General features: G+C 35.5%; 1 protein-coding gene across 5 annotated transcripts in view; it reads right to left on the reverse strand.

The window, feature by feature from the left end:
* sgsm1a (small G protein signaling modulator 1a) overlaps positions 1–18,926 on the reverse strand; it is a 47,496-nt gene that overhangs the window by 17,578 nt on the left and 10,992 nt on the right. For all 5 annotated transcript variants that reach the window (XM_051110549.1, XM_051110550.1, XM_051110548.1 and 2 more), the window contains exons 3-11: positions 15,514–15,589; positions 7,103–7,265; positions 6,663–6,815; positions 6,467–6,534; positions 5,848–5,993; positions 3,078–3,215; positions 2,730–2,854; positions 1,062–1,129; positions 265–428 (exon numbers count right to left, since the gene is read on the reverse strand). In XM_051110549.1, the coding sequence (XP_050966506.1) occupies positions 265–428; positions 1,062–1,129; positions 2,730–2,854; positions 3,078–3,215; positions 5,848–5,993; positions 6,467–6,534; positions 6,663–6,815; positions 7,103–7,265; positions 15,514–15,589 (1,101 nt within the window). The remainder of the gene's footprint in view (positions 1–264; positions 429–1,061; positions 1,130–2,729; positions 2,855–3,077; positions 3,216–5,847; positions 5,994–6,466; positions 6,535–6,662; positions 6,816–7,102; positions 7,266–15,513; positions 15,590–18,926) is intronic.

The raw sequence follows: 18,926 nt of genomic DNA on the forward strand, positions 1-18,926 counted from the left end.
AGAGATTTAGTGGTCATATCAAACCGAGCGAGTTGTCTTAGACTAAAACAGAGGATGCTAATAAAAATACTTCTACTTTGGCCAAAATTTATGGCAAATAATGGCAATGTTTTTCACTCAGCATTTTAAAATGTTATTGTTCCAAATGCTGAAAAGTTATAATCCTAATGGAAAAACAAATATATTTTACATATTCTGAAATTAGAGTAATTTGTATATTAGAGGAAGGTGTATAGTAACATGTTGTACCGATCAATTTCTAACCTTTCCTCTCTGGGACCAAAGTGGTGGGTCTAACTGGCCGTGAGGCAGCAGACCATTTTCCAGACAGGAGAGGAACTGTAGAAGATGACCACCACGGGGAAAACGAAGCGGAGGCCTTTGAATCCCATCCTGACTAACCAGAACCACTGTTCCCCCACAGTCCACTGCAGACAAATACACATACACAATGGAATTAACATTAAATAATGTGTTATGTTCATTGACACAATCTCTTGATATATTACTAGGTTAAATACTTGATGTTTTGTGAATTCCTCTCTACCATGAAAAACACTTACTCTCTTAACTGTATCTAATATCTGAATCATCCTGATATTCTTAATATTGAAGCTTTGACACAGCCTGTACAATAAGGAATTATTTATTGCTATTATTAGCAGAATTACATCGCTTCATAATTCGAGTAAAGCCCCACTTTAAATTCTCATCTCTCTCCAGAAGCAATTATGTTCTGATTAGTTCTGCTCTCTCTCACTGGTCCGCTGATCTTGTGCTTGGATGAATATGAAAAGGGCAAGTACAATTGAGGATATTGGCTGAATATTTGAGTACACCCAAGCGGATTTTACCCACCGAAAGAGACTAGATACTGATTAATGTTAGATATGCTTTTAACCTTTAGCAACTCTGTAAGGTCTATGAATGTTGTAGAATCATATTACAGTCATATTATATGTGTATGAATTATTCAAACTGATCTGCCATAATCATAGACAAATATGTGTGTCAACTGGCTGCCAGTTGGATGTTTTTCAACCTGGCACAATGTCACCTACCCTGCTGATGACAGTGCAAGTATACAATCTCCTCCAGGCGGATTGTCATGGCGTAGTCCCAGTAAACACTGCAGGAAAACAGGTTAGATTCTGAGTGGCTTGTGACCAACTGTGCAACTGTGAATGATATAAGCCATTATAAAATAACAAATACTTACATTCAGTGATTCAAAATGTTTTTCATTTAACTAACTAAAGAAACAAATCCTGCATTGCTTCAGTTCCAGAATGTAGTCAAAAATAATTTACTTATTATCTGGCATGAAACTTGTCAGGGGTAAAATAATAAAAAAAATAAAAAAATAAAAAATGACAGATTTTTTTTTTTTTTTTTTTTGATCAGCTTTAAAATGTGGATTTACAGTCAACTTTAGCACAAGGATATAGGGAAAATGTCATTCTGTATCATTAAAAAACATATGCCTGTTTCTGCCACTAAATAAAAAATAAAGGGCAACTACAACTTCTTATCTCACAATTCTGACTTTTTAAAAAAAATTTTCTGTGAGAAAAAAAACCTGTAAATCTCTCACAATTCTTTTTTTTCTCAGAATTGCGAGTCTACATCTCACAATTGTGATTTTTTTGTCAGATTTGCAAGTTTATCTTGCAAGTCTGATTTTATAAGACGCATTTGCCAGTTATTAAGTCAGAATTGTGAAATATATACTCGCAATTCTGGGAACATATCAATCTTTTTTCCCCCTCAGAACTGGACTTTCTAACTCGCAACTGCAAGTTTATATATCACAATTCTAATGAAAAAAGTCAGAATTGCCAGATATAAATTCACAATTGCAAGAAAAATGAGGAACTACAAGATACAAACTCGCATCTGCAAGAAAAAAAGTCTGAATTGAGCTTTTATTTTGCAATTCTGACTTTATTTCTAGTTTATATCCCACTATTCTGAGTTTATAATTCGCAGCTGTGAGTTCATATCATGCAATTGTGAGAAAAAAAAAGACAAAATTGCAAGTTTATATCACAATTGCAAGATTATCTCATGCAGTTTTAAGAAAAAAGTGAGTTTTTAAAAGAGTTTTTATTTTGCAATTCTGACATTATTTCTTGCAATTGTGAGTTTATATCATGCAATTCTGAGAAAAAAAGATAAAATTATATCTCGTAATTTTGATTTTACTCACAATTGCGAGATTATCTCATGCAATTTTGAGAAAAGTGTCAGAATTGCAAATCTGTCTTTACAACTCGTAATTGCGAGTTTATATCTCGCAATTGCAAGAAAAAAATCTGAATTGCAAGATGTAATTTTAAGAAAAAAGTCAGAATTATGAGATAAAAACTTGCAGTTACCTTTTTTATTTTTTATTCAGTGGCGGAAATGGGCTTCCATGTATTATAAACATCAAACAAGTGAATAAAAACCATTCAAATACAAATACTGTATTTAATTATCAACCACAGAGCTTTAGCTCTGGCAGAAATCAGCAGGTTTTAAAGCTATATGATTCTCAGTACTTTCAGATTCAAAATGGCAATTTTCCCTGTATTATGGTGAAAAAAGCAATCCTGTAATATATTACATCTTATATCCTGCAATACTCTGATTCAAAAAGATAATTCACACATCACATTTTATTTAAACAAAAAAACAACATTATTTCTCTTTTAAAAAGGGCTTATTCTGTTTATTCTGAGTCGCACCTCCTCTCATAGTCGAGATCTCCCACAGAGCCGTTCATTAGCTGATTTGGCGTCCATTTCAGAGTCATGCAGTCAGCCGTCTGGTGTAGAGAGAGGTACCCTGGGATTGCTTCCATATCATCCCTCTGAAAGCACCACAACAGAAGCCCACGTTATAAAGCAACAACAAACCTATAATCAATAATAAATGCTGCTCATACTATGTTTTCAGATAGCAGCCTTTTTTAATTATAGCATTTCTATTTAATCACAATATAATAAGTAATTTAATTCTGAGATAAAATAAGCAGTCAGGAATAATCCCCTAAAGAGCTATCATAACTGACAGCTGTTTAATGCATTATTTACCGGCTGTACCAGTACGTTGTTCTTGCCGAACAGGAGAGTCGCTCTGGAATTCTGATGAAGAGACTCCACGTAGTCTCTGGCGGAGGGGGAGGGAGATGGCCTTTCATCCATACTACTACTGGAATGCCTTTTCTGAATCTGAACACAAATTGTTAAGAACTGTTGGCAATCACTCACAAATGTAAACATTACATCAGAGACTAATCTTACCAGACAATACACAATAAAAGTGATAAACACCAGCAAACAAAGTGTTATAGAAGCTATTTTTCTTCTGGTCCTAATTATATGCTACTACATCAATCTGTCCAAGGAGGAAAAATGTGTGGCCGCAGGTGAGTCATTAGGTGTATACTTATGTCTCCTCTTTCATAGATCAAAAAGGCACTCAGCGCCAAAAACCGGGCTTTTACAGCTCACTAGCAGATATTTGTGTAATAAAAATACATCAGAAAACAAGCCCGGAGTGCAGTGCAGCCAGATCTATCAGAGGCGAAAAACAAGCGCCGTGTGTCCTGCTGTTGTGTGGGTGTCGGTGATGGCCAGAGAGGGTGATCAGTCAGGAATCTGACGGCTGTGTTTGGTAATGGAGCTGGGTAATGATGTGAAACATATCTCTTGAGTGGAGGTTCATACTCTCCTCAGAAACAGCGGCTACACTCAAATACACAGACCACAGCATGACTCTTATGGACCACAACCCTCTTCAGAAGTCTCTGCTGGAGTGAACTGCACTGATTTCAAAGGCTAGAGCCTCCCTAAAAAGTCTTACTCTGAAATATTAAGATGTCATTTATTTTGCCTTTGCTTCATGCAGTCTGTTGTGTAAGAAAACGATGTACAACATCCTAAACAAGCTCAATTGTCATGCATTCAAAACTGACCAGCTTACACAAGGTGTTGAAAGTACTGGTGCATAATATTGAAAAACAAGCCTTATTGGCTGTGTCACTATGTATTATGACTTCAATGTGACATGCAATTGACTAACTATAAACTGCTTTTGACCCCTGACATTTCCTTGAGGCACGGTTGAAAACACTGAGTGAATTTCAAATGGCCTGAACTTTTAAGTTTAAAAAAGGCATTTCCATCTCGTTCAAATACACAAGAGCTTTCAATTTTGCTAATTTTTTAAGTGCAAACAGACTGAAAATATCAACGTTTTTATAAAATTAGCTCTTATTCTTGACCTTTTTAAAGAACATACCATTTTAAATATTGCAGTGTTTAAAAATTCTTAGTGTAAAGTGCCACAACCCAGAATGCTAAGCTTAATATGTCACCCTACACATAATAAATCTGAAAGTAATTTATGTAATTTCTGTGCTTAATGACACCACCAAAGAGAGCACATTTAAACTCACAAAACATAGTGTTAAACACATTTATACAACAGTTCTTTCTGATCCTTGAATCTGATTGGCTGAGATGCGTGCGATATTCTAATGATAACGAAACTCCAACCTTTTAAACTTATTGTATCACTCTGCTTGCAGCATTTCTTACAGCGAGTGTCACGGTGGACATCCAAATACACTGTTATTTTATAAATAATACAGTTTTTGTGTCACGAAATGTAGTTTAAAGAGTTTTTTTTAGGTCAGAATGTAGTTGTTTAGACTTCAAATATGTGATTTGTTAACAATGATAACGTCTGTTTGAAAATTTGCTTTGACGTTTTCGGAGATGTGAGCTCCAGGCAGTCAGTGGCCGCTCAGCGCTCATGAACCTGCCGAGAGCAACCTTACCTCGGCCAGATCTTCTGGAACTTACCGCTAGTTCTGATGTCTTTATAGTGGTTAAACATAAGATATAATTTGTTTTGGGTAAATCTAATGGGCAGTCTTTGGTCTCATTATGCTATTATTTGTTCCAGAGCAAACAGTTTTGGCTGAGGGCCAAATCTCATCATGTTATATTTTATGTAAATATAATGCTGTATATCACAGCGCTGCCTTTGTGCTTTTGACTGAATTGCCTAGAAACTTTTATGATGGCTGTTGTTGTTTACTAAATATTATTATTTCTCAATAAATCATATTTTATATAACAGTAGTAGTATTAGTATTTAGTATTGGGAAACGGTGTGTTAATGAGGTGATTTTAGTTACACTATTCCACTATTAGATGGTGAGAAGAGACTGTTTTTATGTTAAGTCCGCAGTAAAGACTTTTATATTGAAAGAGACTGAAGCAGGGTTGTAAACAAGGAAGTTATTTTTACTTTCTGCCAACAAATGCACTGAGCAGCGCTGTCATCGCAAATCACTCTTAATAGATGAAAGGAAAGTATGACAAAGATATCGCTTTTCTCAGCGGACATTCAAACTAATGTTTTATTGTGAAATATGAGATTGAGCTGAAGAATGAATGCTGTATAAAATGCAGGTAATCACATTTGCTCAGTCTATCCCTCTCTCATAATACTCCACATAATACAGTGAGCTTTTAATACAGTAATACAATAAGCTTTCAATGAAGCAACTCAGTGTTCTTTCGTTACTAGTTCTAAAGTGGCATTTTTGAATTAGTAACAGAGGCTTTGGCTCAGCTGTTAAACTGGCGAACAGAGATTTAAATCCGTGGCAGAAGGAAGTAGTTCCTGCACAAAAGAGGGTTTTTGAGGACACTGTATTGTTGTTTCTTATACACACTTGTGCCATCGAACTGTTGTATAAACGCAATATCACACTCGAAGCCAATATACAGCCATATTGCACAGCTTCAAGTGTGATATTGCACATTTATAAGATCACAGGTCACTCACACAGAGGGCAGGTCTCTTTATAGGCGAGTCTTGTCGGCAGTGTCCACTGTGAATACGATGCCTTTGCACCAACTCGTCAGCTGAGGGATCCGTCCAGAAATGATCTGCTGTCTTCATTTTAGTGTACTCTAATGCACAGGGGCCCACTACAGAAGAAATAAAGATGAAAACAGATTATTTGCACAATGCAAATATGAGAAAATAGCTCCGTTCCAAAACCTACTGAGCTGCCTCCCTAAATAGACAGCTGCATTTTAAAGGAGCATCCTAAATATCACAGACTCTTTATTAGTGAACGATTTGAAATGTTCCACATAGGCAGTAACTCTGTGCCACAAAATTGGCACTCTACATAAAAGGCTCACAACTGATTTTAATAGAATTTGGTGATTTCATCATGCTAAGCTTAATGGCCTGGTACACTAATAAGCATAAAAATATGTGAAACACAATTACTTGGTAAAACAAAACCTAATGGATAATTTAAAATAACATAATATACTTTTGTATGAATACTACTTGTCAGAATGTAATATTGTTTGTGTCCATTGGGCTTGAAAAAAATGAGCTGATCACTGACTTAAGAAAGAGAATGATGATTTAAAAAAAGTATGTGTACCTAACAAAGAGGCGAGGATAGGGCCGTCCACAGGGTCCATTAGAATAGCCTCCTTCTCATAAAACTTACTGAAACAACATTAAAAGTAACTTTAAATTAATGCTTTAAGTTGACATAATGCAAGCTGGCAGGTTTGATTGTACCTGAAAGAAACTGATCAAACTTTCTCTTCATATTTCTATCCCACCTCTCTCACCTGCTGTTTTCCACCAGGTACAGCACAATCTTGTCCAGCACTTTCTCAATGAGTGCGGTGTGGATCCACACATATCTGACAGCCTGAGGCGAGAAGTTTGGGACTTTGGGGATCTTACGGGTGCTCTCGCTGTATGAGAGAGACTGACTTCGTCTAAAGTAAAGAACAAAGGTCAACAAAACTTTTTTAAACTGTCAAAATCAATTACTACCAATACCTATGGATTTGAATAAAATTTTGTACACTAGTTGGTACTACTGAGCATAATACATAATACATTCCAGGAACAGCATTTACTGGCACTTTGCCTGTGGACATATGTTGGTGATATCTATGAACTGCAGAAAGAAATTATACAGTATGTTCTGCTGCTTTACAGTATTTTTGAGTGAGTCTCAGTTGAGTGTTGTATTGAAGGAGATCACAAAGTCTGTTCTCACTTGCTCTCAAAGACCAGCTCCAGCTCCTGGGCTTTTCTGCACAGCTCCTCAGCTGGAGGGAAGCTTTTGCCCACTTTGGTGAAGAGCGCAGCTATCTTGTTGCTTCGTAGGAAACCAGCAGCTCTCCGCTTCAACCCATGAAGCACACAGGCTTCAACAGCAGCTACAGATAAATAAAATAGACAAAAGCACATAAATGGATGTTTTTCCACGAAGAAGAAAGAACATGTTATGCCAGGCAATGAAAGGCTTTTTGTGTAACTGACAAACAAAAATAGGGAACTGATTGCAAAATAGTGAAAACAGTGCTATGAATAAACACTGTAGGAATAAACACTTCCAGCAATCTACACTACTACATTATTTTTTTCTATTTCAAATAAATACTGTTCATTTGAGCTTTCTATTCAAAGAATTCTGAGAAATCCAAATGAAAATCCCCTCAAACAAAATGTTTAATGAGTTTCACAAAAATACTAAACAGTACAACTTTTTTAACATTTATAACAATAAAAAATATTTCTTGAGAACTAAATCAGCGTATTAGAATGATTTCAAAAGAATCAAGGGACACTGAAGGCTGAATAAATAAATAAAAGCTTGCCATCACAGGAATAAATTACATAACAAAAAAATTGAATAAAATAAAAATGAACTACCAGTCAAAAGTTTTTGAACAGTAAGATTTCAAATGTTTTTTTTTAAAATAAGTCTCTTCTGCTTACCAAGCCTGCATTTCTTTGATACAAAGTACAGCAAAAACTGTAAAATTTTGAAATATTTTTACTATTTAAAATACTAAAAAAAAAACAGTTTTCAATTTGAATATATTTTAAAATGTAATTTATTCCTTTGATTTCAAAGAGAAATTTTAGCATCATTACTCCAGTCACAAAATCCTTCAGAAATCATTCTAATATGCTGATCTAATAGAATTTTTTCAGGTTTCTTTGATGAATAGAAAGTTCAGAAGAACAGCATTTATCTGAAATAGAAATCTTAATAACATCATAAATGTCTTTATCTTCACTTTTGACCAATTTAAAGTATCCTTGATATATAAAATATTAATTCCTATAACACCCCCCCAATATATATATACATATACTGACTCCAAGCTTTTAAATTGTATAGTGTATAATGTTACAATGTTTCTATTCATCAAAGAATCCTGAAAACCATGTATTCAACTGTTTTAAATATTGATAATAATAATAATAATAATAATAATAATAATAATAATGATAATAATAAATGTTTCTTGCACAGCAAATCAGCATATTAGAATGATTTCTGAAGAATCATGTGACACTGAAGACTGGAGCAATGATGCTAAAAATGTAGCTTTGATCACAGGAATAAATTACATTTTAAAATATATGCAAATAGAAAGCGGTTATTCTAGATAGTAAAAATATTTCAAAATGTTACTGTTTTTGCTGTCTTTAAAAAAACATTAAAAATCTTACTGTTCAAAAACTTTTGACTGGTAGTGTACATTTTAAATTCCAACAATATTTCGAAATATTACAGTATTTTTGACTAAAATGTAGCTTTGGTGAGCATATGAAATACAGGGTTTCTGTAGGTCCCTAAATTGGTTTACTTTGTGATCAAGACCATCTGACTGTACTTTCAAATAAATAAACAAAAAGACATGAAATAGAATCTAAGCAGCAATTATTTCATTACGTGAAGAGCTATGCACGCAAGTTGTACATGAAGTGTCAATTACACAGTTAAGCTGTAATTACACAAATACATTTGACTGCATTTGTCTGACCAGTTAACATACAGGTATCTAAAAATCTAGAAAACACTTGACTATGTAATCAAACTATACACCCAGACAGAGAAGGAGAGTGAGATGGATCATAAATACATGGACTGAGAGACACACAGACTGAGACGCACTGCACTACGTGGCAGTGCCTGCAGAGCTGATACTGAAGCTCTCTCAGGACTAATCTTGTGAATCTGCTCGGATGGGGTCGGGGGGAAAGCCTGCGTAGCCATGGAAACCCTCACTGATGGAGCACTTGTGCTCACTGAGAGCTGGGCAGGGCTCTGAAACAACATCAGCTGTTTTATCTCTCTGCCTCTTTCCTCATCCTGTCCTTTTCTGTCTTTTCATCTGTCCAATGTGTCACTTTTTGTTCTCTTTTATAGTTGTTCTTTGTGACACTCTCGAAATTTCGTCTTTCTCATCTGACTCCAGCACTTTATGGCACGTCCTCTCCTCTCCTCTGCTGTGTTAATAATCTCTACAATCTCCTTCTCTACCAGCATCAGAGTGTCACTTGTTTATCTCCTCTGGTCCATTATTTGCGTCTGTGACAGACTGAAATGCCTGAGAGATAAATCAGTCGAAAGCTCAGGTTAAAATCTCTTAATTCAGAGAGATGCACATCCATACAAACTCAGCAGCTGCTTTCATCTGATGCTGTATTCATCACTTCTCTTTGACCAGCCTAAATGGATTCATGCCGAAGAGAGAACACAGATAAAATTGAGCGGGGGAAATGAATGAGCAGTGAACGCACGGACCATCAAATAGGTTCAAAAGGTCTAACACTTTAACACATTTCTAAAGACAGACTAACTAATGAGAGGATCTTTAGTTTATTCACAACAACAGAATCCTTTTTTACTCATCATCATGTCATTGAACTCTGACGGTTTCTACTAAAATCAGTTGTTTACAGAATCCTCAATTTTTCAAAAAGGACAAAATGTTTTATTAAAGTAAAGTAGCTTTTTGGGTATGAAACAAACTGAAATTTAAAGTTGTTACTCTGTGATATTTTTCACTTTAAATCAATGTCCTTTCTACCTTTCTGGGCCTTAAACATGTCAGTTGCGTTGATGTCTGCAAGTCAGAAAGCTTTCCGATTCCATCAAAAATATCTTAATTTGTGTTCTGAAGATGAACGAAGGTCTTGGTTTGGAACAACATGATGGTGAGTAATTAATGAGAGAATTTTCATTTTTGGGTGAACTACCCCTTTAATTTTTGGCTGAGCTATTCATTTCTTTAACTTTCTAAAGCTTACTCTGGATGCATGATAGCTTGGATGCAAAGTAGGCCTAAATTATTTTCAATTCAGTCATTTCACTGAGAGAATAAAATGACATATCAGTATGCAAGGAAAATGAAAACAGCTTTATCCCAAAGTAAATTGAAAGGGAGCATGCAGAGACAGACGGGCTGCATGAGGATGAAATTATATTCCAGCCAAATAAGTTTCCAAAGCAATACTCAGAGCAACAAACAAGCCCCACGACTCATTCAGTCACAGGAAATGGCACAGGGAGCAGGCGGCCACCCCCGACCCTGATCTCAAACGCTCATTAAAAATGTAATCATACCACCAGCCCTAATGGTTTCTAATCACACTGTCACAGTGCGAATGGAATGAAACCTGGATATATATGATCCCCTCCACTACCACTGACCAGCACTTTACACTGCAACATAATGGCTTAAAAGCGGTGAACGGCATGCTTTTAAAGCCACACGTAGATTGGAGGCAAAATTAAGAGATGTCTTAAAATCCCACAGAACTGCGCACAGTTGATAATTGTGTCCCATATCTGTGATGACGAGAAATGTCAGTGTTGACATATCCATCTGCGGTGTGTAAACATCGCTATAATCACGATGGCTAATTACTCCCCCATGGGCAGCCGGCAGAGTCTCCATTCATCTTCTATTATCTGCCAGTGCCACAATAAAGCAGGAGCAATATTATACCATTACAGTGTCAGCATATACACTCATAATGTAATGTCGTCCATTATGGCACAATGATTAAGCGTTTTTTTCCTTTCTCTTCCAGTATCCTTGCTTTTGTCTGGATTCTGTTAACAAGTGCCCAGAGGAAAATTTTACTACTCAGACACTGCTCTTTCTTAGTTCAAGGGAATTTAACAGTGTGATTATGATTCTTTACTCACTCATGTTGCTGTTAACCTTTCTTTCTTGCCTGGAATACAACTTTTTTGAATAAAGGATATTTTAAAGAATGTTTAACCATTTTTGTCCATATAATGAAAATAAATGAGATCCAAACCTACTTTGGACCCAACTGACTTTACTGCATGGATGAAATCCACATGAGAAAAGAAGTACATAATAAAAAATTCCTGATAATTTACTCACCCTCATGTCATCCAAGATGTTCAAAAATTAAGGTTAAGGAAAACATGGATTTTTCTTTGTATAGCGGACTTCAATGGGAGCCAACAGTTTGAAGGTCCAAATTGCAGCTTCAATGGGCTCTACACGATCCCACCCGAGGAATAAGGGTCTTATCCAGTGAAACGACTGGCCAGTTTACTTTTTATCCACAAATTGTCATCTTGCAGTAGCTTGACACACATTACGTAATCACGTTGGAACGGTTGTTGCTTTCACATTCCACACAGACACTTCAATAGCGCACATTTTTCTAGGTTAACATTAGATCGAGCTGCCATGTAAAGTTGTTACTGCATACATCTTTTAGACGAAAAGGCATATCTGAGGTCGATGAATGATGGGCAAGCCTGCCCGATATACTGTATTTCCACATAGACCAGCCGTTAAAGATCTGTCACGGACTGTGTGACTTTGCCACTTCCTGTGGAATTTTATTTTCTGCGACTAAGCGACAAATAAAATTTTGGTCGACCAAGCCTCTTCTCGTCAACTAACAGTTGGTCGACTATTAGGGGGCAGCCCTACTAACCACACGTGACTTTTCCTACGTGATTGCGTAATGCGTGAAACTGCAGACAGGCATCGCAGAGCTAGTGCAAGATGAGCATTTATTAAAAAGTATAGTCATTTTAATTTTTTTTAAGAAAATGACAGATCGTTTTGCTACAAAAGACCCTTATTCCTCGGCTAGGATTGTGTAGAGCCCTTTGAAGCTGCATTGAAACTGCTATTTGGACATTCAACCCGTTGGCCACCACTGAAGTCCACTATATGGAGAAAAATCCTGGAATGTCTTCCTAAAAAAATCTTAATTTTTTTTCGACTGAAGAAAAAAAGGCATGATCATCTTGGGCGACATTAAGGTGAGTACGTTTTCAGTAAATTTTTATTCTGGAAGTGAACTAATCCTTTAAGTATCAAATTTGTCTCAGACTCCTTAGAAGAAATAAAAAGACACAAATGAGAACCGTTAACACACAGGAAGATTGTTTTTTGAATTTGGGTAATTTATGAGAAACGTTTAGATATATACACATTAAAAAAATCTAATTCAAAATATGAATAAAAACCATATTAGTATATCAATGACTTTAAAATAAGCAGCTATTGGTGCAGTCTGAGACTATGAAACTCTAGATGCATAAGACTACTGGAGTCTTTTTTTTCAAAGAGAAACCTCTGAGACTTCAGCAAAGGGTATCGATTTAATCTCACTTCTGTTGCAATATTAAAAAGATCTCATTTGGGATTTTTTCCTGTAGCTGCCTCTTCTGCGACCTCTTGTATTTCATGTGGCAGGAGACAGTTGAGAGGACTTGAGATGGAGACAGAGCAGGGCAGAGGAGAGTCACAATGAATCAGAACTCAAAGAATTATAGGAGAGTAAACAACCGGCTGAAACCAGAAACCAGCAATGCACACAGGCCCTATAATCATCTACTGAATGCCACTGCCACTGCAGGAACATAATAAAACGAGTTAACAAGGCTATTAATCAAAACCTATTTTTCAAGTTACTTTGATTGGTGTTATTCAGAAACACCACAGCATGGCTGAAGAAAGGAGGTCCACTAGCTGTTTCTGTGAGTTTGAATTGCAAGGTTTTGTTGATTTTGTTCTGCCCCGACGAGACACTTCTGAGAACAATAATCGCTTGGATGCAGAGTTTAATTTACACACACTGCAAACCTGCCAACAGCGTTTGACCCCTCACTGAGCCGTGCTGATTAAATTCCAGGGAAGGTGGTAAGAGTTGCCAGCCTCCTGGAGTAATAAAAGCTGTTTAGAAAATGTAAATGTGAATAAACAACAAAAAAAGCTGAACAGGGCTACATGGCCTTCACCCAACCTGGCAGAAACTGCATTATTAATAACTACTGATTTATTCTGTTTACGCTCCACTCGAGCATTAAACATCATGTCATGGTACCTTGATGTGAATTTGCACAGTCTGTGTGTGGAAGAGTGATAACTTTATTATGGACAGATTTTCTGCTGACAAACAGCAGGCAGTACTTACTGCAACATGATCAATTACGCATTCACTTACTGGTCCATATACGTTGAAATTATCACTCTATGTTAATCTAGACTCAATAAACATGGCACGTCTCCTTTTTGACATTAATATGCTTTGGCGCTTTCCAAGCCCTGTTAAATGCTGAGCATTCGCTCTACCTGGGAACCAGCCAAACCATCATGCTGCCCAACATTTGGCAGATACTGAAACACAGCTGATCCCCAGAGCCTCCCATGGAAACAAAAAATGAGATCTCTTTAAAATCTCAATTGTTTCTCCTTGAAATTATTTAATGCTTAAGAGACGCGAATAAGAGACAAAAATGTATCTTTGCCATCACAATAATTAATTAGATTTTAAAACATATTAGAATCAAAACAGATGTTTTCAATTGTAATATTTCAAAATACTACATTAACAGTATTTTTTGATCAAATAAATTCAGCCTTGGTAAGCATAGGAGAATTCTTTTCAAAAACATAAAAAAATAAAAATAAATTATAGACCCAAAACATATTTCATTATGAACGCAGACATTTTTCATGAAGTTCTTCCAAGATCAAACTATCTGAGCTATGCTAACCACATTTATTATACTTATTCATAAATACACATTTATTATAATTATATTATCACAATTATTATTATTATAGTTCTATACAAACAATTAAGGTTTGTTTTTACTTCTATTAAGTTTACATTCAAATGAAATAGAACTAAGGACTAGTAACTAAAGCTTAGTTATACTTTTGCATAGCACTGTCAGCCCGATCTGCAAATACAAATAAAGAATTTTAATTCATTTACATTTAAACATACATTACCAGTCAAAATTTTTTTAAAGGCTTTTAAATAAGGCTCTTCTGTTCACCAAGCCTGCATTTATTTGATCCAAAGTACTATTTGAAATAACCACTTTCTATTTGAATATATTTTAAAAAGTAATTTATTCCTGTGATCAAATCTAAATTTTCAGCATCATTACTCCAGCCTTCAGTGTCACATAATCCTTCAGAAATCATTCTAATACGCTGATTTGCTCTTCAAGAAACATTTGTTATTATGATTATTATTTATTATTATTATCAATATTTAAAACAGTCGAGTACATTTTTTTCAGGGTTCTTCGATAAATAGAAAGATCCAAAGATCAGCATTTATCTGAAATAAAAAGCTTTTGTAACATTATACACTATACCATTAAAAAACTTGGAGTCAGAATAATTTCTTTTAGAAATTGTAGAAAGCTGCATTAACAGTTTCTATAATTTCTAAAAAAAAAAAAAAAAAAAAAAAAAAAAAATATATATATATATATATATATATATTATATAACCTTCTATTCATCAAAGAAACCTGAACAAATTTTACTGTCTAGCTGTTTTCAACATAATAATAAAGTAATAATAAAATGTTTCTTGAGTAGCAAATCTGAATATTAGAATGATTTCTGAAGGATCATGACTGGAGTAATGACACTAAAAACTCTGCTTTGAAATCACATAAATAAATAGCATTTTAAAGTATATTCAAATACAAAAAAAAAAAAAAACATTAAAAACTTTACTGTTCAAAAACTTTTGACTGGTAGTGTAGTTTTATAAAAAAAATATTTTAAATTTAAACAGTATAAAATACACAACAGCTTTTCAATATTAGTTTTATTTTAAACAAAACCTATTGTGTATTGTTTAGACCTTTTTATTCTGTGTAGCAGATAAAAATTCTAAACAAGAATGACTCAGCAGCTGCACCAGGAAATTTTGCATTGTAGGTGGAGCTAAAAAAAAAAAAAAAGCACTTTGAGCAAAAACATTCCTTCAGGCCGATGTTTTTTGTGTCAATCACGTGAACAAAATTATTGCGTAATGCTTTCCTCCATTTTCAGATTCAACCGGATGTATCAAACTGGACATGTCAATAAGCTCTTCACTGAATGGCTTGTGCAACAATGCATCATGTGTCAACTTGTGTGGAAGACATATATATCGCGAATCAATGGCAATCACGACACCTTCTGCAAATTTGCGTGTAGTCACATCTTTGTATTGATTTTTATGTAATCTACTCATGATAATAATTCATTTCAGTTTTTGGTATGCACATGAATAAGTACTTGGGGTTAATAACAAATGTAAAATCTTTCTACCAACACATTCCAGCTAAACATCTGTATGTTCAAAGACTTACCACAGAATGAGACAATATGGCTGCTGTCTTCATGAACAAATTTCCTTGTGACTGCTTCCTCCATGATCTGCTTGACCTGTTAGACATGAAAACACAACAGAGGCTTTCTTAGTCGACTGAATGGATATGGCTTGATGAATTAAACAAACCTTGGTCTACAGCTTATGTTATGCATTGTGGATGTTCCCATGATTGGTGAATCTGTCAAATGATGCAGGTCTTCTGAATACACAGTATTCTCTTTCACAAGTGCTCTCATTTAGCACCATCAAACATTCAAAGCTGGCAAAAACTCTGCAATAAATTCCAGAAAGGAGAGAGTGTATATGAGGCGAGTAGGAAGAATACAGACCGTGACTCACCTCCCCACACTATTAAGAGGAAAAGGAGAAATTGAGAGCTGGCACGCGTGATTTACGTATAAAGCTCGTCCTCATCGTGACTGTGGTTCTATGGTAGGAATCATTCAAATAAAATGGCAGTCTTATTATGTCTTGACTAGACTGCACAGCGCATACACACACACACACACACACACACACACACACAGAAATACACTTTCAAAAGATAATCAAAACTGATTTTGTAATTTCAGGTGAAGGTGAAACAGCAATTGTGTGCATTCAGAATCTCATATTGGCCTAGTTTCAACGAAAGATAAAATTACACAAAAACTCTCATAACCTTCACTTGCAAAAAAGCCTTTTTTTTTAACAATCTCCAGTCTCTCCAAAATGGAAGGGTCTGGCTGGACGAAATTAGCCTACTGATTGGTTTGAGGAAGTGGCTAATGAAAATTTCCTGCTAAGTGTGTTTCCTCTGTTGATGCATTGGACATGACAAGAAAAAGAGGGCAAGAGTAATATGAAAGTAACCCTTGGTTAACGAGTATTTTACTCTTGTAATTTTGAAAGGGGTTTGGCACCCTCCTGTTTCATCTCAAATCATCTTAAATTCCTTATTAAATATAAATGGACGTCTCACAGTTGCTGAAACTGTCAAACACTTTTCAGTGTTAACATCAAAAAGTCAGACAGCAATGACTTTGTGTTTTCCTTCCCTTTTCTCTTAGTTTTGAGTTTTCTTAAGACAACCAGAGTGCATTTATGTAGTGACATTTCCACATATGGACAAGCACAAAGGAAAGATGTATTGCACAAAGGATGCCCATTCTTAGCTTAGAAGATCTTTCTTTGATACATTTCAGATGTATATTACACACAAAAGTTTGGGATGAGTAAGAATTTTTCGGCTTTGAAAATAATAATAAATTACACCAAATGCAATTGATTTATGTATCTATATACATTTGAGGTCAAAAGTTTACACACACCTTGTAGAATCTGCAAAATGTTTATTATTTTACCAAAACAAGAGGGATCATACAAAATGCTATGTTATTTTTTATTTAGTACTGACCTGAATAAGATGACTGTATGATTTTGAGATCCATCTTTTCACACTGAGGACAACTGAGGGACTTGTATGCAACTATTACAGAAGGTTCAAACACTCACTGATGCTCCAGAATTAAACACGATGCATTAAGAGCCGGGGTCAGGGTAAATTTATCTTATTTTGTCAACACCCTTTTTACCTTGCCAAAATCAGCTCTGCAAAAATCATCTCATTCTGGTCATGGCTGCATTAAATGCAAATGAGCTCTGCTCGCCCCGCCCCCCTCTTCTCTCTGTGGAGTGATGAGCCTGTTTACTTTAGCCACGTTTAGCTAATTATTATTAGGAAGGCACATTAAAAGTGCCTTTCCTAGCACATTATTAGGAAAGGCGATTGCAAAGATTCATAAAAAAACCCTTATACTCACTTCTGCTGTAAGTGAAGCTGGATCATGAATGATTTGCGCGGACATAGACGGATATATGTAGATCGGGAGGTGCATTCCCTTCACAAACAAACATAATCTACTGCATCTTCAGCGGCTCAGATGTCTGGAGTAAATGACGACCACTACATTCATTATTACATCCAGCAACACAACACCTCAATCGCTCAATCGGAGATATTCTTGTCTAACTTACATCCCTGCTCCAGCATCGAAACAAAGAGGGCGGACTGTTACAGGTAAGACGCTCATGTCAATCAACTATCGTGGAAGCGTCCTCTGTGGGTGTGACGCCACAACGACGCATCTGAGAATGGCTCGATTTGAAAAAGGGAATATTATTTTTACAGATTAATTAAAAACCACTGCATGGATTTTTATCATTATAGGGTAAATTTGTACATACACTGCCAACACACATTAATGTTCAAACAACATGTACAAGTGACCCCTTTAATGCATTTTTTTTCTTCTGAAGCAAGTGAGTATTTGAACCTTCTGTAATAGTTGAATATGAGTCCCTCATTTGTCCTCAGTGTGAAGGACCTGAAGGATTTTTCTGAAGAACAGCGGGCAGTTTAACTGTTCAGGAACAACAAACAAGGGAGTCATGAACAACTACCACTAAAAAACACAGCTGTGGATCATTCAGGTAACAACACAATCAAGCTAGTAAGAATCAAGCGTATGTAAACTTTTGAACAGGGTCATTATTATAAAATATATTTTTTTTTTCTAGTGGTCTATATGTAAATGTATTTTATGTCAAATATCTTATTCAGGTCACTACTAAATAAAAATAACATGCATTTTGTATGATCCCTCTTATTTTGGTAAAACAACATTTTGCAGGTTCTGCAAGGTGTATGTAAACTTTTGATCTCAACTGTATATATATGTATATGTATATATATATATATATATCTCAAAGGAATAAATTATATTTCAATGTCCAGTTTGAATTCTTAAAACCTGATGACCCAAAATCATGTAAGCTAAAACATGAACAGTGTTAAAGTGACCCTTGGTTCACCTTAAGTGTGAAAAGCCCATTACTGTGCTCAGAGGCTTCTGCTTTAGCATTCAGACAGTGGATGTACTCTGATTCAGACATTTACTCCCTGACCTTCTCTTCCATTTCCCCATAACTAATGCACCAGGACAACACAAGCTCTGCAGAGCAAAACCTGCTGCCCTGAGAAAGAGTCACGGCCTTTCCAGCTTTTTCTTCTAAGAATCTGGCATTTAAAAATCCCAAATCAAACCTGCAACCAAACATTTAGTACACTTGAACAAACTGCTTAATCGGAGGAGTCAACATTACTCTCTTGGTTTGACAGAAGGTTTGAGATTAAGATTTTTGAAAGTGCTTCATTATTGAAAATGGCTTCCTGCATCCCCAGATGGTGATATCTAATCCAGTGGATTGATTTCTTCTTACTATCTTATTCATAATTCTAACATAGCAGCACAACTCTGTTCTAATCAACTTAACCTCAAGAGTTTAAACACCACGTATGACTCACCTAAGCACTATAAATAACTCAGAAGGTAAACTTACCGCCTCCTC

This window comes from Labeo rohita, chromosome 5, assembly GCF_022985175.1.
Source record: "Labeo rohita strain BAU-BD-2019 chromosome 5, IGBB_LRoh.1.0, whole genome shotgun sequence".
In the NCBI taxonomy this organism is placed as follows: domain Eukaryota; kingdom Metazoa; phylum Chordata; class Actinopteri; order Cypriniformes; family Cyprinidae; genus Labeo; species Labeo rohita.